The sequence below is a fragment of the Lepisosteus platostomus genome, chromosome 1, assembly GCF_059453375.1.
Source record: "Lepisosteus platostomus isolate fLepPlt1 chromosome 1, fLepPlt1.hap1, whole genome shotgun sequence".
NCBI classification, from domain to species: domain Eukaryota; kingdom Metazoa; phylum Chordata; class Actinopteri; order Semionotiformes; family Lepisosteidae; genus Lepisosteus; species Lepisosteus platostomus.
The window spans coordinates 69,379,689-69,396,910 of record NC_142611.1 but is presented as its reverse complement, the minus strand read 5'-3'; the positions used below and the strand labels follow the sequence as shown (position 1 = coordinate 69,396,910).

General features: G+C 53.8%; 1 protein-coding gene across 1 annotated transcript; it reads right to left on the bottom strand.

Moving 5' to 3' along the window:
* Nucleotides 1–1,967: 1,967 nt before the first annotated feature.
* Nucleotides 1,968–15,557, bottom strand: marchf9 (membrane-associated ring finger (C3HC4) 9). The gene is made up of 4 exons (XM_088635657.1): nucleotides 13,588–15,557; nucleotides 5,507–5,662; nucleotides 4,832–5,024; nucleotides 1,968–2,934 (listed from the first exon to the last, which is right to left on the bottom strand). The coding sequence occupies exons 1-4, from the start codon at nucleotides 13,927–13,929 to the stop codon at nucleotides 2,600–2,602; spliced, it is 1,026 nt and encodes a 341-aa protein (XP_088491783.1). The 5' UTR covers nucleotides 13,930–15,557; the 3' UTR covers nucleotides 1,968–2,599.
* Nucleotides 15,558–17,222: the final 1,665 nt, after the last annotated feature.

The following is a 17,222-nucleotide window of genomic DNA, read 5'->3' as shown; positions in this document are numbered from 1 at the left end:
AAAGGCAGCCTGCCATTCACAGTTTGCTTTTACAGTGTGCTGGTCCAGGTGCACGTCTGCACACCAGATCATTTGCAGAGGCATCAGACCGATGCACCTGAACAGCACTGTCCTGGGAAGACAGAGGACAAGGAGCTGTGCTGCTCTCTGGCGCCACCTCCTGGTTGTACAACTCGCCCCTCACTTTTTGTGAGGAAAAACAGTAGGTCAAAGATGTGCAATCTGTTTGTGCCACAGACTGCTGACCTGTTCATGGCAGGTGGTCTGTCGTAGATTTTTGATTGCTGCTTTTTATAAGATTTAAAAAGCCAAAATCATCTCGGAACTGATACATGATGCAGAGGGATGGTCAGGACTAGCCTGACTACTACCAGCAGCCATATCTCGCTGCAGCTCACACCTTGCAGCGCCCTGACGCTCAGCAGGTGTGAGCCTGCTCAGTACCTGGATGTGAGACCTCCTGGGAAAAACTAAGGCTGCTGCTGGAAGAGGTGTTAGTGGGGCCAGCAGGGGGCGCTCACCCTGCGGTCCATGTGGGTCCTAATACCCCAGTATAGTGACGGGGACACTATACTGTAAACTTTGGATGAGACGTAAAACCGAGGTCCTGACTCTCTGTGGTCATTAAAAATCTTAGGGTGCTTCTCGAAAAGAGTAGGGGTGTAACCCCTAGCCACATTTCCCATTGGCCCTTAACAATCATAGCCTCCTAATAATCCCCATCTATGAATTGGCTTCATTTCTCTGTTCTCCTCTTCACTAATAGCTGATGTGTGGGGAGTGTTCTGGCGCACTATGGCTGCCATCGCATCATCCAGGTGGGGCTGCACATTGGTGGTGGAGGAGAGTCCCCATTACCTGTAAAGCGCTTTGAGTGGATTGTCCAGAAAAGCGCTATATAATTGTAAGCAATTATTATTATTAATTACCCTAGACCTGTGGTTTGTCTTTGTGACTTCGTTGCCTTCTGATTTCCTTTTTGGTTGAGTTCCCATTGGTTACCAAAACCATTAATCTGAGCTATTAATTTCCACGCAGTTTTAAGATATTCCGCACTAAATTCAAGCAATTTTTAAGATTTTCATTTTTGTTGTTGCACTGCCCCCCTGTGGCCATCGTGCTGTACTACAACCTGCAGACCACTGGTGCGCTGGTGTCTAAACCCGGATCTAACCGAAAGGCACAAAGCTTCTTCAGCAGGAATATTAACAGGGCCTGATGCAAAAGGAACCTCCTGGATTGAGTTTTCCAATTTCAGTTCAGGAGACTCATTCACATTCCAGGTGTTTGACCTAACCAGACCGCTACCTAACCTCTCCTTCAGAATTGGGCAGAGTAATGTTTGGGGCTCTGAACCCTCAACTAGAAAGCTTGGGGCGATGCTGCTGTGGGTGTACCCTTGAGTAAGGCCAATCCCTCATCTGGCCCAGTAAGAGTTCTGCTGTATAAATGGGTATCTGGGTCAGCATTATACAGGAGAACCTGTCCTCAATTGACTTAAGTAAAGGGTTGAAAAGAGCAACATTACATTTACTAGCACCGAAACAGAAACATTAATTATAATAACAATAAACAACTCCTTGCATTTATAGTCAGTGTTTCATCCCAAAGGACATGTACAGATGGGGAGCCTCTTGATACACCACTGATACACCACCTTAGGACATTGGCTGGAAATTCTGGTCCACAGGGAAGAGCGCCCCCTGTGGGTCCTCCAGCAACACTTTCCTCAGCGCTCCCATCCCCTGTGGATCCGACTCCCTCCTTTTCCCACTTTCAGCCCTCGAAATCTGTGGGGTTTTAAAAATGTATCCAAAAAACACGTCGGTGCTGTGGAAGACCTCAGGGCAGGAAAGGAGGGAGACAGAGAGCGAGGGGAGAGGAGGAGGGCGGGCGAGGGAGGGAGGGAGAGAGAGAGAGCTGGGACAGACGGGGGAGGAGAGGAGAAAGAGGCTGTAGACTCAGGGTGGAGATTCACTGTGAAATGTACAGGTTTCTTTATTGCCGGGACAATGTGTCCGTTTGTAAAATTATTATCCGTTATTATTCAGCGTTTTTCTTTGAATATTTTATTGCACCCCAATCCCCCCCCTCCCCGCCCCACGTGTCCCCCCTGTCCCCCTCTCTGTGGAGGGCGGAAGCGGTCCCCGCTCGTCGACTGAAGGCCCTGCGCCGCCTGCCTGTGTGTCCGTCCGTCTCGCGGACTCCAGCCCAGGGGCCGCGCTGGGGGGGGGCAGGAGAAGAGGGAGGGCCCGTGAATGTTTATTTCGTCGAAAGAATCCCTTATAAAATTAAAACCCTTTTTTTAAAAAAAAAAAGAAAGAAAAGCATGGAACTCATAGAAAAGAATGGCGATGCTCTGCGTGAATCTTGTCAGGGGGTGGGGCGGGGGGCCGCCGCCTGCTCCCCCCTCCTCCGGGAGCGCTGACGCCTGTGGAGCTGGAAAAGTTTTGGCCTTTCCTCCTCGGGCGCCGAACCGGCAGAGCCGAGCGTCAGGAGGGGGTCCCGCCAGCCGCCCGGCGCCCCCGCTCGGGGGTGGGCATCTGCGGGTCCGCCAGTCCGCCCGCTGCTGCTCCTGCGCCCCCCCCCCCCGCAGGCCTCATACGGTGGTGACCCGCATGACGACCTCGCGGTTGGCCGTGGCGCCGATCCGGTGGTCGCTGGGCCTCAGCTGGCTGAGGATGTGCAGGATGGTGTAGCCGCAGTGGTGGTGCAGAATAGTCCTAACGCGCTGGCCCCGCCTCCCCCCGCGCTCCGCGCTGGCCGAGGCGTGCGGGCTGGTCCGTGACCCCCGGCCCCCGGCCTTGCCGGCCGTGCCGATGGGCTCTCCCAGGTCCTTGGATTTCTCGTAGTTCAGCACCTTCCACTGCTGGTTGACGGCCTGCCAGCGCTTGAAGATGCGGTAGACCGAGGAGCCCTCGTGGATGATCAGGCCTGCAGAGGCACACGCAGGGGGAGAGGGGCAGTGAGGCTGAGACCCCGAGTCTTGTTATACCAGGATGTAGCTGAGAGTGGATCAGCGTAGGGTAGCCCAGTGCAGTGCTGTTCAGTACAGTATAGTCCAGTTCAGTACAGTACAATGTAGTGTAGGGCACCACTGTTCAGTACAGTGGTCTAGGGCAGTGCAGTACAGTACAGTATAGTTCAGTTCAGTGCAGTGTAGTCTAGGACAGTGCAGTTCAGTACAGTGTAGTCTAGGGCAGTACTGTTCAGTACAGTGTAGTCTAGGGCAGTGCAGTACAGTACAGTATAGTTCAGTTCAGTACAGTACAATGTAGTCTAGGGCACCACTGTTCAGTACAATGTGGGCTAGGGCAGTACAGTTCAGTTCAGTGTAGTGTAGTCTAGGGCAGTGCAGTTCAGTACAGTGTAGTTTAGGGCAGCGTTGTCCAGTACAGTGTGGTTCAGTTCAGTTCTGTTCAGTACAGTGTAGTCTAGGGCAGTACTGTTCAGTACAGTGTGGTCCAGTTCAGTTCTGTTCAGTACAGTGTAGACTAGGTCTGCGCTGTCCAGTACAGTGTGGTCCAGATCAGTTCTGTTCAGTACAGTGTAGTCTAGGGCAGTGCAGTTCTGTACAGTGTGGTCTAGTACAGTACTGTATAGTGTAGTCTAGGGCAGTGCAGTGCAGTTCAGTACTGTATAGTCCAGTTCAGTACAGTACAGTGTAGTCTAGGGCAGTGCAGTTTGGTACACTGTTATTCAGTCCAATAAATGGGTATCCAGTTAAGCATTGTAAAGGAGAATCTGTGCTCAATTACAATCCAATGTCTTTCTGTGCAGTAGAGTCGAGTGCAGTGCAGTTCAGTACAGTACAGTGTTAATGAGTACAGTGATATTTAGTGCAGTAAAGTTCAGTGTTAATGAGTACAGTGTTATTCAGTACAGTGTAATTCAGTGCAGTACGGTCCAGTGCTGTTTGGTACAGTGTATTCAGTTCAGTGCAGTGTAGCCCAGTACAGTATTATTCAGTACAGTGTAGCCCCGTGGAGGGCACCTCAGTGCAGTATTATTTAGTGCAATGTAGTCCAGTTCAGTGCAGTGTTATTCAGTGCAGTGTAGCCCAGTGCACTGCAATTCAGTGCAGTGATATTCAATGTAGTGTAGTTCAGTGCAATGTTATTCAGTGCAGTGTTATTCAATTAAGTTCAGTGCTGTCTTATTCTGTGCAGTGCAGTTCAGTGCTGTCTTATTCAGTTCAGTTCAGTTCAGTGCAGTATCATTCAGTTCAGTGCAGTGCAGTGTTATTCAATGCAGTGCAGTTCAGTGCAGTGTTATTCAGTTCAGTTCATTGCAGTATTATTCAGTGCAGGACAGTCAGAACAGTATTATTTATTTCAGTTCAGTGCAGTATTATTCAGTTCAGTGGTTTTATTCAGTACAGTTCAGTGCTGTGTTATTCAGTTAAGTGTAGCCCAGTGCAGTTCAGTATAATGTTATTCATTGCAGTGTTATTCAATGTGGTGCAGTTCAGTGCAGTATTATTCAGTGCAGTGCAGTTCAGTGCAGTATTATTCATTTCAGTTCAGTGCAGTATTCAGTTCAGTGCTGTGTTATTCAGTGCAGTACAGTTCAGTGCAGTACAGTTCAGTTCAGTGCTGTGTTATTCAGTACAGTTCAACGCTGTGTTATTCAGTGCAGTACCATTCAGTGCAGTATTATTCAGTTCAGTGCTGTGTTATTCAGTACAGTTCAATGCTGTGTTATTCAGTGCAGTGTAGCCCAGTGCAGTTCAGTGTAATGCTATTCAGTGCAGTGCAGTTCAGTGCAGTATTTTTCAGTGTAGTGTAGTGCAGTTCAGTGTAACAGCACAGAGCAGACAGTGTTTCCTCACCTATGCAGACGATGTCCATGAAGCCATACATGCCGTAGCAGATCTGGAAGAGCAGGTCCTGACGCTGCCACTTTGCAGAGGGGCTGAGGGACGACCAGATGAGCCAGGAGATGCTGGCAATGAGGAACAGGGAGCCCAGGATGATGGCCGCAATCTGTACCTTCTCAATCACTGTCAGCGAGATCGCCTGCCACTGGCACAGAGAGAAACAGAGCAAGAGAGGGAGAGTGAGAGACAACAGACAGCTGCTTAATGAGGAACCTGAGTGGGGTCACAGCTTGGCATGTAGCCCCCCAGGCAAGGCGCCTGCTACACCTTTTGTCCCAGCTGGAAAAACTCCAGCCTGATTCTCCAAACCTGGAGTATGTTTCAGCAAATGTATATATCTGAAACGATATATATATATTTTTTATTCCATGCTGTTTCCATTCTGTTTATTTTCTGTGCTTTTCTTGTGTAAACAAGAAGAAAAGCCCTGTTTTTAGATCAAGACAGCTTCTGCTTCCGAGCGGAACACACCGGGACACTCGGAGCTCCAGTGGTCCGGGTGCAGGTCTTGTCACCAGGAGGTTCCTGGCTTAAACCCAACAGACGCTACCCTCCCCCGGCCCACCCTCCGAGGCAATTCCTGTGCATCTGCCGAAGCCCCCCGGAGAGAGCAGCAGAGGGCTTTACCTGCAGGGGATTCTTGGTGCTGATGGCCAGGACCTGGTATTTGAAGTAGCAGAGCTCACAGCTCCAGGATCCCCGCTCGCTGATCCAGCGAATCAGGCAGGGCTGGTGGGTACAGCGGACCGAGCCGTCACACCGGCACGGGCTCAACAGCTCCCCCTGTGGGAGAGACAGAGCACAACGCCGCTGCTGTATTTACATCGCCGGAAGAGCACAGGCTCCACAGCTCCCCCTGCGGGAGAGAGGGAGAGAATACCGTACTCCTGCAGACGACGGTCAGTGAGAAGAAGTGAGGGTGTGAGAAGGAGGGGAGGACCTGTCCGGCGTGTCTGCGCATCGGCTGCGAGATCTGCCTTCCCTGCGCAGCCAGATGCGCAGTCGGGTGCCCAGATGTGCGCAGACAGGAATGGTCGTCTGTGGCGGAGCGCACCAGCTCCCTGACCTACTTTCTCTCGCTTCGCTCCTCTCCTCGGGTTTCTTTCGAGCTCAGACAAGCCGAGAGAAGGGGGATCTGGGGCGTAGGCGAGCGATAGGGTCCTGCAGTAAAACTTTGTTCTGGTCCACCGAGTTGAGGGGAGTGGGGTAGGCAGCTGCATCCTGGTGCAGGAAGGAGGCATCGGCGAAGTTTCTTAAAAGCCCCCCGCGATAATGGCACTGTGGTACCAGCTATCAGAGGGAAGGGTGGGCAAGCTTAGTGGAATCACATCACAACTGTGTGCCTGGCGCGGAGCAGGAAGGACACAGGGACATGGGGAATTCAATTCGCTGTACAGCTGGGAGATGTGTTCAGAGCAATCACTGCTCTTTATGAAAAAAAAACTGGCTCCCCTGTTCAAACCTACACACTCTCTCTGACCCCACGTGGGGCTCCTGGTCCTGCTTCTTTATTACGATGCCTGGCCCCTGCGCAGACTGCCGCCCGCCGAGAGAGACGGAGAGGGCCGCGTGGGCGACTGTGATTATCGGAGCGAGCAGCCGAGGCGCCGCGCACGGTGTGGAGATGTTTAAATCCAGCACCGACATGAGGCTCCTACAGCTCGATCGTCTGCTCCGTGTACTGTGTGCTCCGTGGTTTGGTTTCAAACAAACGTTTCTCACTCTTGCGCTTTTGCCAAGCAGTTCGATGTCTCGCCACGCGCACTAACGCACCTACCCGCAGAGTCAATCTCCCAGCATGCCTGAAGCCAGCAAGCGCTCTTCGTTGAGAGTTCGGCCTGACCTCTGACCTGGGTAATCTGTCAGCCCCCCACTGGAACTCATTAAGAGTTGCTCTCACCCCTGGGGCGGGCTACGGGCCTTGTCACGGGTCAGTACTGTAAACCCACTGGTTTCCCTCAGCTCGGCCACTTATTACATGAGCCAACACGTGTGCAAGAGCAAAAATAGATCAGGACACTTAACTCAGACTCTCAAGATGGAACAAAAGCTAGAAACAGCCTCAGTGTCTGTCAGCCGCCTCAGTCTGCCTCAGTGCCTCAGTTTGCCAGCCATTTCAGTCTCTCTCAGTGCGTCAGTCACTGCCAGCTGCCTCGGTCTCTCTCACAGCCTCAGTCACTGCCAGCTGCCTCAGTCTGCCTCAGTGCCTCAGTGTCTGCCAGCTGCCTCAGTCTCTCTCACAGCCTCAGTCACTGCCTGCTGCCTCGGTCTCTCTCACAGCCTCAGTCACTGCCAGCTGCCTCAGTCTGCCTCAGTGCCTCAGTGTCTGCCAGCTGCCTCAGTCTCTCTCACAGCCTCAGTCACTGCCTGCTGCCTCAGTCTGCCTCAGTGCCTCAGTCACTGCCACCTGCCTCAGTCTGCCTCAGTGCCTCAGTCACTGCCAGCTGCCTCAGTCTGCCTCAGTGCCTCAGTGTCTGCCAGCTGCCTCAGTCTCTCTCACAGCCTCAGTCACTGCCTGCTGCCTCAGTCTGCCTCAGTGCCTCAGTCACTGCCACCTGCCTCAGTCTGCCTCAGTGCCTCAGTGTCTGCCAGCCGCCTCAGTCTGCCTCAGTGCCTCAGAGTCTGCCAGCTGCCTCAGTCTCTCTCACAGCCTCAGTCACTGCCAGCTGCCTCAGTCTCTCTCAGCCTCAGTATCTGCCAGCTGCCTCAGTCTCTCTCACAGCCTCAGTGACTCCATCTCAGAGTCTCACAGCCTCACTCTCTCTAGCTCACTGTGTCAAGAGGAATCAATAGCCCATCTACTTAATAAACTGACTCACTTGACAAGTTTCTAATTATCATTAATATTTTATGCCTCCTGACAAGGCAAGTAATTGTGTTTGTGGAAGTAATTGGGCCACAAGCAGAGAGAAAACGCAGGCACCTGTTGAGCTGCAAAGCTGCAGGATACGCTTCACACCCTACAGAAGAGATAAACACTGTGAAAGCATCCATCCACCAAGGCTGACAGGCAGCACACAGCAACATCATCATCAACACCAGGAATCCGAACTGTGACTGTCAGCCCGAACCATAACGCCTTACAGCTCACAGCAGCTACATCTCAGGTAAAATACCTTGACATCCGCTCTGTGTCCTGTGTCTGTCCAGCTCTGCTCTGTGCCCTGTGGTGTCTGTCCAGCCCTGCTGTGTGTCCTGTGATGTCTGTCCAGCTCTGCTCTGTGTCCTGTGTGCCCTGTAGTGTCTGTCCAGCCCTGCTGTGTGTCCTGTGATGTCTGTCCAGCTCTGCTCTGTGTCCTGTGTGTCCTGTGGTGTCTGTCCAGCTCTGCTATGTGTCCTTTGCTGTCTGTCTGTCATGCTCTGCTCTGTGTCCTGTGTGTCCTGTGGTGTCTGTCCAGCTCTGCTCTGTTTCCTGTGTGTCCAGTGGTGTCTGTCCAGCTCTGCTCTGTGTCCTGTGTGTCCTGTGGTGTCTGTCCAGCTCTGCTCTGTGTCCTGTGTGTCCTGTGGTGTCTGTCCAGCTCTGCTCTGTGTCCTGTGATGTCTGTCCAGCTCTGCTCTGTGTCCTTTGTCTGTCCAGCCCCGCTCTGTGCCCTGTGAGTTCACACACTATGGAAGAGCTGAAGGAGTGCAGAAACACACTCTAATAGCAGCCTGGGCTGCTCAAACAGATGTGTCCTAGACTTGGAGAGCACTGCAGGCTTTCATGAGAAAAAAAAATGTTCTTTCTCTGTCTCTCGTCTTTTTCTCCCTGGTTCTCTTTGTTGAAACCATCAGGCTCCCTGTCTCTCTTTCATTTTCTCGCCCCCTCTCTTTGTCTCTCTCCCTGTCTCGCTCCCCTCCCCCACTTTCTCTCTCTCCAGAAGGCTGCGAAGCTGCTCTGAGACTGGGAGAGGTGCAGCCGGCTGATCCACCAGCAGGGCCAGCAGCAGCAGGAAGGAGAGGACAGTGTGGGTTGGGGATGGAGGGGCTCCTTTTCAGCTCAGTTCCAGGCTCCATCCGAAACCCCGGCACATCACTTTGACCCCTAAAGACCGCAAGAGCTGGAGATAACTGAATTCTCCCAGACCTGCATTTAGCCGTTTAATGAGTCACAGAGGGGAAAAGAGCAGCAGAGCCTGTAATTGCTAAACAAATAATGCTGTTCCCAGCCCATGGGCAGGATTTGAGCCCAGGTCTACAGGACTCTAGTGCACAGCCTAAAGCTGTATGCCAAAGAGAAACTGGCCTGCTTATTAAAACTGCAGATACAGGCTGTAGCCAGCCTTTTAAATAAAAAAAAAACAAACAAATAATTAAAAGCCAGAGATTCTGGAAAAAAAAGAGCAATTAGACCCAAACTGACTCACTGAAGATTTGTATCAATTGCTGAAGTTCTACACATGCATTAGTCCAGCCAGAATAATTCCCGTTCTGAAGAGGGGTGTCTCACCTAGGCAGGTGAAGGGAACTGGCTCGGTTTGGTTCTATACCGAAGAGACTCCGAGGCGCCTTGCGACAAGCGTTCAGAATCCTGAAGTGTAGTGTAGTGTGAGTGGACACAATGGACTACTTTAAAATTCCGAGGAAGGGCGTTTAGGCGTGAAAGCAGGTGGAGCATTTTCACCCAAAGGGTAGTGAGAGTCTGCCACAAGACACTCCACCATGCTGTCAGAGTGGATCTCCAGAACCTCCAAGCAACAGCTGGAACGATTAGCTACCAGCAACTAAATACTGTACCTGCAGTGTGCTGAAGGGCTCTTCTCTTCTGCAGACTTTATATTCTTACTGTATGTTGGGCACGGTGAAACACTGATTTTAATTAAAGCTCTTCAGCCTGCTCAGCGGCTCTTAACAGTGGTTCCTACCATCTTCATTTGCTTGTACAGTTGTGTTGCATCTCAGAAAAAAGTTCCCAAAGGAACTTTACTTTGATTAATGGATAATTAAGTTCTATTATGAACTCCATTTTTGCCAGCTAAGGTTCCATAAGGAACTCTTTGCAAAATACAATTTTGCAATGGACCACTTTAATAGATAAAGTTCATATTTGAACCCTAAAGGTTCGACTCCTTTAAGAGTGTATGCTTTTGAGGGGGCCGTGAGGACTGCGTACAGGACAGGCTGCCGTTGGGGCACCCCGCCCCCTCACTTCCACTGTGTTAACAGAAAGAAGGGGAGAGGACAGACACTGATCTCAGTGCACTGCCTGCGATGAGCACTCCGATCAGGTACTGCCTTCCTGTGGTGAGGTTGTCCTCACTCTAAACCCAGGCGCACAGGCAGTCACACGGTGGGTGTTCAGAGAGGGCCCATGCTGAGAGCTCAGACTTCTCCTCTCAGTGGCAGAAAGGTCGCTGTTGGCTGGGCGCTCCCTGTGCTCGACACCGTTAACAGCAATACTAATTAGCAGGAAAAACAGCATCAATTAACTCCTGCCCAAGGTGAACCAACCCACTCTTGGAGCTCTGGTTCCACAACATCTGTTGTTTAAAAGCTTGGCTGCTAAACAAAGACCCTCCCACAGCCTCTCTCATCTTCTATTGGCGTAAATAACAGGGCTTCTTCTCAGCGGGAGACAATGGCATGTCTATGAAAGACAGGATTTCAATTAAATGACAATACTGACTAAGTGCCTAAACTGGACTGACCGACACACCGACCGTCTGATACGACACCTTAAGGAAAATGTGACTGGCACACTGACTCAGAGACTGACATACTGACGGACAGTGATTGACTGACTCACTGACTGACTGAACTAACGGACTGATGCTGACTGACTCACAAACATACTGATGGACAGCCTGCCTTACACAGCAACTGATTGACTCACAGACAGACTGACGGAATGACAGACTGACACTGTGACTTACTGACAGACTGACAACCTGACACAGTGACTGACTGACTCACAGACAGACTGACGGAATGACAGACTGACAATGTGACTCACTGAGAGAGTGACAGATTCACACTGTGACTAACTCATGGACTGACAGACTGATGCAGTGACAGACTGACACAGTGACTGACTGATGGACTGACGGACTGACTTACAAACAGACTGGCTGACAAACTAACTGATGCTGACTGACATGCCTGCTCACTATTGTCTGACTGACAGACTGATTCACATCAATTTGAAATAAAAAACTTGAGCAAAATCTGTTGTGACACAAATAGTTCTAGAAGTCACTCTGTGAGCAAGCTGAGCATGGTTGGGCAGGAATAAGGGCAGGCTGTTCTCTCAGTGGGGCTGCAGGTGATTTCACACTAGTGGATCAGAGACAACAAACGAGCACATGCAGCAAGTCTCCTGCAACAGGCACTGGCAGCAGGTCTCTTACAGCAGACACTGGCAGCAAGTCTCCTGCAGCAGGCACTGGCAGTACGTCTCCCACAGTACGTGCAGGCAGCAAGGCTCCTGCAGCAGGCGCAGGCAGCAAGTCTCCTGCAGCAGACACTGGCAAAAAATCTCCTGCAACAGGCACTGGCAGCAGGTCTCCTGCAGCAGACACTGGCAGCAAGTGTCCTGAAGCAGCACTGGAAGCAAGTCTCCTGCAGCAGGCACTGGCAGTACGTCTCCCGCAGCAGGTGCAGGCAGCAAGTCTCCTGCAGTAGGCACTGGCAACAAATCTCCTGCAACAGGCACTGGCAGCAAGTCTCCTGCAGCAGGCACTGGCAGCAGGTCTCCTGCAACAGGTGCAGGTAACAAGATTCCTGCAGTAGGGCCATCAGCAGGGAGGCTCAGTGAAGCCTCCCTCACAGTACCTCACAGAAAAATAAATATACAACACGCAGAACACTGCCGGCAGCCTGTAGGGCTGGACCAGTGCATGAGCAGCAAGGATACAGGCTGACTCATGCGATAGGAGCACTCTGCTGTGATACCTGGAGGGTTGTGGGCATGCTGATTGGCATTGCACTCCAGCTGACCTCCGCAGGGCTTAAGTGAACGAATCTCCACCTTAGCTGTTCAAAATGAAATTGCTCCTTGTTTTTATGAGGTCCTGACTTAAGCATGACCTATAAAAGCCCTCTGAGATTGTGAGTCTCTGCGAGCAGGGCTGTTAACCGCCACAAAACTACACACTATCCATCCATTCTCTAACAGCTTATTCCACTTCAGGCCGGAGGGGAGCCTGGGCTTATCCCTGAAAGCAACAGGTGCAAGGCAGGGTACACCGTGGATGGGACGTCAGTGAAACACACGCGCACACTCACACCAGGGCCAATCCTCCCAGAAGCCAGTTAACCTACCAGTAGGACTGTGGGAGGAAATCGGAGAACCCAGGGGAAACCGGTGTGAGAACATTCAAACTCCACGCAGACAGCACCCCGGGTCCATGGTTGAACCCAGGGCCCCAGCGCTGCGAGGCGGCAATGCCAGCCACTGCGCTGCGGCGCCGCCCATGCAAAACACCATTTCCTCCAAACAGCCCGTCGTGTGCAAGACAGCCAGTGCCACTTCATAGCTCGGGTCAGTCGGGGACGGCCTGGGTCAGCCCGGGCTCGGCAGGAACCTGCTCCGCCTCTTCCATCAAGCACTCTCCCTAATCAAGGCTCCTGTACCGTAGGGTGAAACAGGCTTGGGGTGCCCCCTGACTCCGTGAGACACGCTGCCCGGGCCCTACCTGGTGGGTCTCCACCCGCTGTGTTTGCACTCACACCGGTACCAGCGTGAGCGTGTACGATTGGATTGGGCCGGGTGGTACCTGCTGCACCTCCCAGGACAATGAATGGCTCAGCGGGTAACATGCAGCCTGCTGGTTGTCATTTGTCAGTGAATGTGCAGCAGGATCCTCCTGGCTCACCGCATGTCTGATCAGACACAGACGGGCCGGTCCTGTCCAGCACCCTGTGCTGGGTGGCTGCGTTCGGCACCTGAGCTGCTGAGCTCAGGTCCTGCGGACCTCCTGTCCTGGGCGTGCACAATGACCCGTCACAGTTTGTCTGCCAGCACGCTAATGACGCCCAGGGGAGCAGCCGCCTGTTTCTTCTTGTCCTGTATTGATTCATCTGAGCGCTCAGAACTCTCTCACACACAGCAGCACCTTCCTTCCCGCGCAAATCAGGGAGCGCGGCTGACTGACAGTGTCCCGCCTGCAATCGGCGGCGAACTAACAGAGCCGGCCAAGACCCCCCCCCCCGACCCCCTTCCCCGGCAGGAGGGCGGGAGTAGGGAGGCGAAAGGAGAGAGGCATGCGGGAGGACGGGAGCGGAGGAGGAGCGGCGGGGGGAGGGGAGGGGAGGGGAACGCGAGGAGTCCGCCGCCAGATGTTGACTACAGCGCCGCTGGCCGCTCGTGCACGAGTCCCGCCGCGGACAGGCTCAAGCCAGCGGGAGGAACTCGAGCGCCGACCCACGGGAGAACACGGCGTCACGGTTCCACAGGACCCGCACGGCGAGAACGAGGGAGCACAAGTGAAGAGGACGAGAAAGGGTCTTCCCCCCCCAGAGCACAAAAAGCACCGCCTGTGCACGGACGCGAACACACGCGGGGAGAGAGGCGCGCTGGCGAGCACAACAACCACCCCGCAGAAAGGAAACCCGAAGGCCGGACAGCACCACCAGCCCCCCCAGGTGTCAGGGCGCCCCGCGAACTCCCCGGGCCGGCCTGCTCGTTCACCAAGTGGGCGCGCACGCGAACACAAACAGCCGCGCGGCGCGAGTGTGCGCGGGGAGAGACGTCCCCACCGCCGCGATCCCGCCGAGACGCTCCCGCTCACCTGCTCGGGTCCCTGAAAGCAGATCCGGCACTGCGGCGTCCGCATCCCGCTCTCCGTGCTGCTGGACAGCGACACGCCGTCCAGGCCGGCCTGCAGCCTGCCGTCCTTCTCCTCGAAAGCCAGGCTCCGGGGGCGGGGGTCGGTGCCGTAGTACTCCTCCTCATCGTCCCGGGAAGAGCAGTCGGCGAAGGGCGGCCACCCGCAGCCCCCGACCCCGAGAGCTCGCATGCTGCTCCGCCTGTCCGCGTCTATGTCTGGCTCGGCCCGTCGAGAACCGGACCGCATCAAAACCAGGACTTTGAGCTCGTTGAAAAACATGCGGATCCGATACTTAAACATCATTTAACATGTGTGGATGAGGCCACGGGGCGAAATAAACTATGATATGGATGACGATGAAGGAAATGAGAATCCCGTGAATGCCAGCTACGGCTTTTGCAAACCCAGATTGTATATTGTGATTATTATTATGATGATTTAATCAGATGCAAGACTATGGCTGAAAGAGGAAAAGTCGATATCTAGGGGGTGGGGTGGGTGGGGGGTTTCACTCTATCGAGTAAACTGGGCAAAACGCCTCAGCACGCTGACACCGCCGTGACAGCGGACTAGCGGGGCGACAGAACGCGTGGCCGCCGAGTATTATACCGACATTCCCATGTGCGGGTCTGTCCGCGAGGGCGTCTTCGCCCGGTCCCCTCCGTGCCCGGAGACACGCGGATCATCACCAATGCGGATGGAAGCCGGGGAGGCGGCGAGCCCTCCTCCTGCGTGCGGACCGGCAGCCCCGCGTGTGTCGGATGGTTTTGGGGGGGGAGGCTGATACACCCTTATACCGAGCAGCCGTGCGCGGCCGGGGGAGCCCGCGTCCACGGCGTCAAGAGCCGCCAGTCGGAGGGATCGGAGCTGAGCGCTGGTTCAGGAAATGCGGATCGGCGACAGATTCTCCCTCCCCCCTCTAAAGATATATTGCCTGGGTTTGCATCGGACATGCCCTGCGACTGAAAGAGAGAGAAACTGAAATGCACTTGAAAAGAAACACAAAATAGAGCCCCGCGTTATAAGCCAAAGATCCACAAAGCCATATCGGAGTGTCGCTTCCAATATCCAATATTATAATCCTCAGGGGGAAAAAAAACAGCTGGGAGGCGAAATTGAATTAAACGCGATTCAAATCGTCTCTTTTTTGTTTGTCCCTCGGCACCATTCCGGTGTCTCAGATCATCTTGGATCCTTTTTTTTTAAAAAAAAAATATTCGAATGATTATTTCTGTAATTTTCGGGGTGATGTCTTCAAATCCGTCCCGCGCACTTCACCTCCGAGCCCCGCCGAGAGCAGATTCACAGTCCAACGTGTCTGCATTGTAAATCGGATCTGATACGACGGCGCAAACGAGCACAACAACACTGATCCGTTTTCCACCGCGGTTCCATCCCTCCTGTCTAGTCAGTGATCCGCGCAGCGCGGACCGCGAAGGTGCTGCGCGCCCCCTCCCCCCCCCCAGAAATAAAATACAAGCCGTTCTTCTACATCAGGGGTGCATGCGAGGAGCGAGCAGCCGCAGATACGGGTTTTGTCTAATGATGACGATTAAGAAAATAACAACAGTGATACGGATGATGCTATCAAGAATACCAGCGTTCCCTTATTGAAATGGATGACTTTGAGAACGGACGAATATGGCTTCTCCTTCCGGTATGGCATGCTAAATGAAACAATCGGAGATGCCGAGAGGCAGTGCGCTGTGGTTTATCTCCTCCTGCTTTTTCCTCGGGTTCGGCGATGGTGGCTTTTTGTTGTGCGCCTCTCAGCCTCTCTGTCCTCCGGTGTGAAAGGGATCCGCGGCGCTTCTGCGCATCGGCAGACGCTGCTGTCCGGGGTGCTGATCCCGCGCTGACGTGCTGGGGGGGGGGGGGGGGGGCGGGGGGACGAGGGGGAGGGGGGCACGTGCCAGCCGTGTACCGCGGGAAATCCGAACCCGGCTCGAGGACGGCGGTCCTGGCTGAGGTACACAGGGGAGTCCCTGTGGGGGGGGGGGGCGAATTGAAATTCATACGCACAGAACAGAGAAACGGCACGGCCATGGCTTCTGACCGGCTGCGTGCGGGAGAGGTACAATTTCTTTGAATGTCTTTCTCCTGGCTTTCCAGCGAGTTTCCCCTCCTTTCCCCTGGCTGTCTTTTCTTGCACGTTTATTTCCTGTTTAAGGCGGTTTCCACGCGCTCCAGTCGGCTAATGGAGTAAAGCTGAGAAAAGGGGAAGGCTGGAGAGGTGTTTTGATACGTATGGGATCCTGAGGGAAGAAGCCCTGTTTTTCTCCCGCTGTGTCCATGCTCGTCCCAGGGGCGTATCTTCTGTTGGCATGAAGATAAATCACCGCTTCAGTGCGCAGGCTTGCAGTGGCCCGTAACGCAGATCTGTCCCTTTTTCCCCATGTCTGAGATCACTGAGGTTTCTCCTTGTCTGAAGTCGAAAAGAACAGAGCGCCGGCAGCAGGCGGCGCTCTCGCCCTTTCCTACAGCAGCACGGGCAGCTTCCTGAGGCTGGTCCGGTCTGGTTCGTCTTCTAGCCCGGAGGGAGACGGGTTTCCGGCCACCGGACCCCTGGCGGCGGACAGCTGGCGAGCCGGACCGCATGGGTTAATGTTCCGTCATCTCAGCCACCGCCGCCCGAACGCGTGGATGCCGGTCTGGCTGCAGTCCTGGTTCGCGGCAGGCCCGGCCAGTCCTTCGTTATCAGACCGCCAGTGAAGACGCAGGCACCCGCCTGAGCCGGCACTGTCCCGAGTTAGAGACGCCGCTCCGCGAGTGGGGTTTCCATACGGCTGAAGAAGAAAAACCCCACTCCACGCCAATATTCTAGTTTTTGATTGGAGTCGTTATTTTATTATCACACCCCGTTTTCTCCATTTCTTTACGCGCTCCGCTCTTCCGGAACCCGGCGCTTCGGGATATCTGCCCACTGTCAAACGTGCGCTTTCGATTCTCGTAGATGTGGTTTTGCCTCAGCGATAAAACTAAAAGAGCAGATCAGCAAACGGCGCTCTAGAAGTCGTTAGCTTGTCCCAGCGGCGGCCTGTCAGCCGCCCCTCGGCTGGCCAATTTATGGTCCGAGCGGCCAGCTGGTCCCTTGCCTCAGTCGAGCGCCGCTGTCCGAGGTGCTGAACCGCGCTCGGCCGCCTCATTAAACCGCGGCGCGCCGCCGCCGCTGAGACACAAAGCGCTGCCTTGTGCATTAAAAACGGATCAGCCGAGCTATTACGAAGGCAGTAAAGTCGTGTTGTCTCCTTTTTTAATTTTGTTTTTAGAAGACACAGAAGCAAAATCTTTTAAGTGCTAAAAAAAAAAAATCAATCGAATCTCGAGAGGCTTAATAAAGTCGTAAATGTCACCCGGACCGATCGGCCTGTCCCGGCCTTCGGTAAAGACGAGCCGCACTGAGCCCCCGCAGCCCTGCGGCCCCCTGCGGTTTAATTATAAGGGATGTGCAGGGGAGGGTACGAAGCGCCCAGAACAGCAAAGAGGAAACGAAAAAAACACCGTCGGAGCCTGAGAGGTGGAGCAGCCAGGAGAAGGTGGTGGAGCGCGGAGCCAGGCGGCAGTCAGCGGGGTCAGTGACCCCCCGGGGTCAAAGG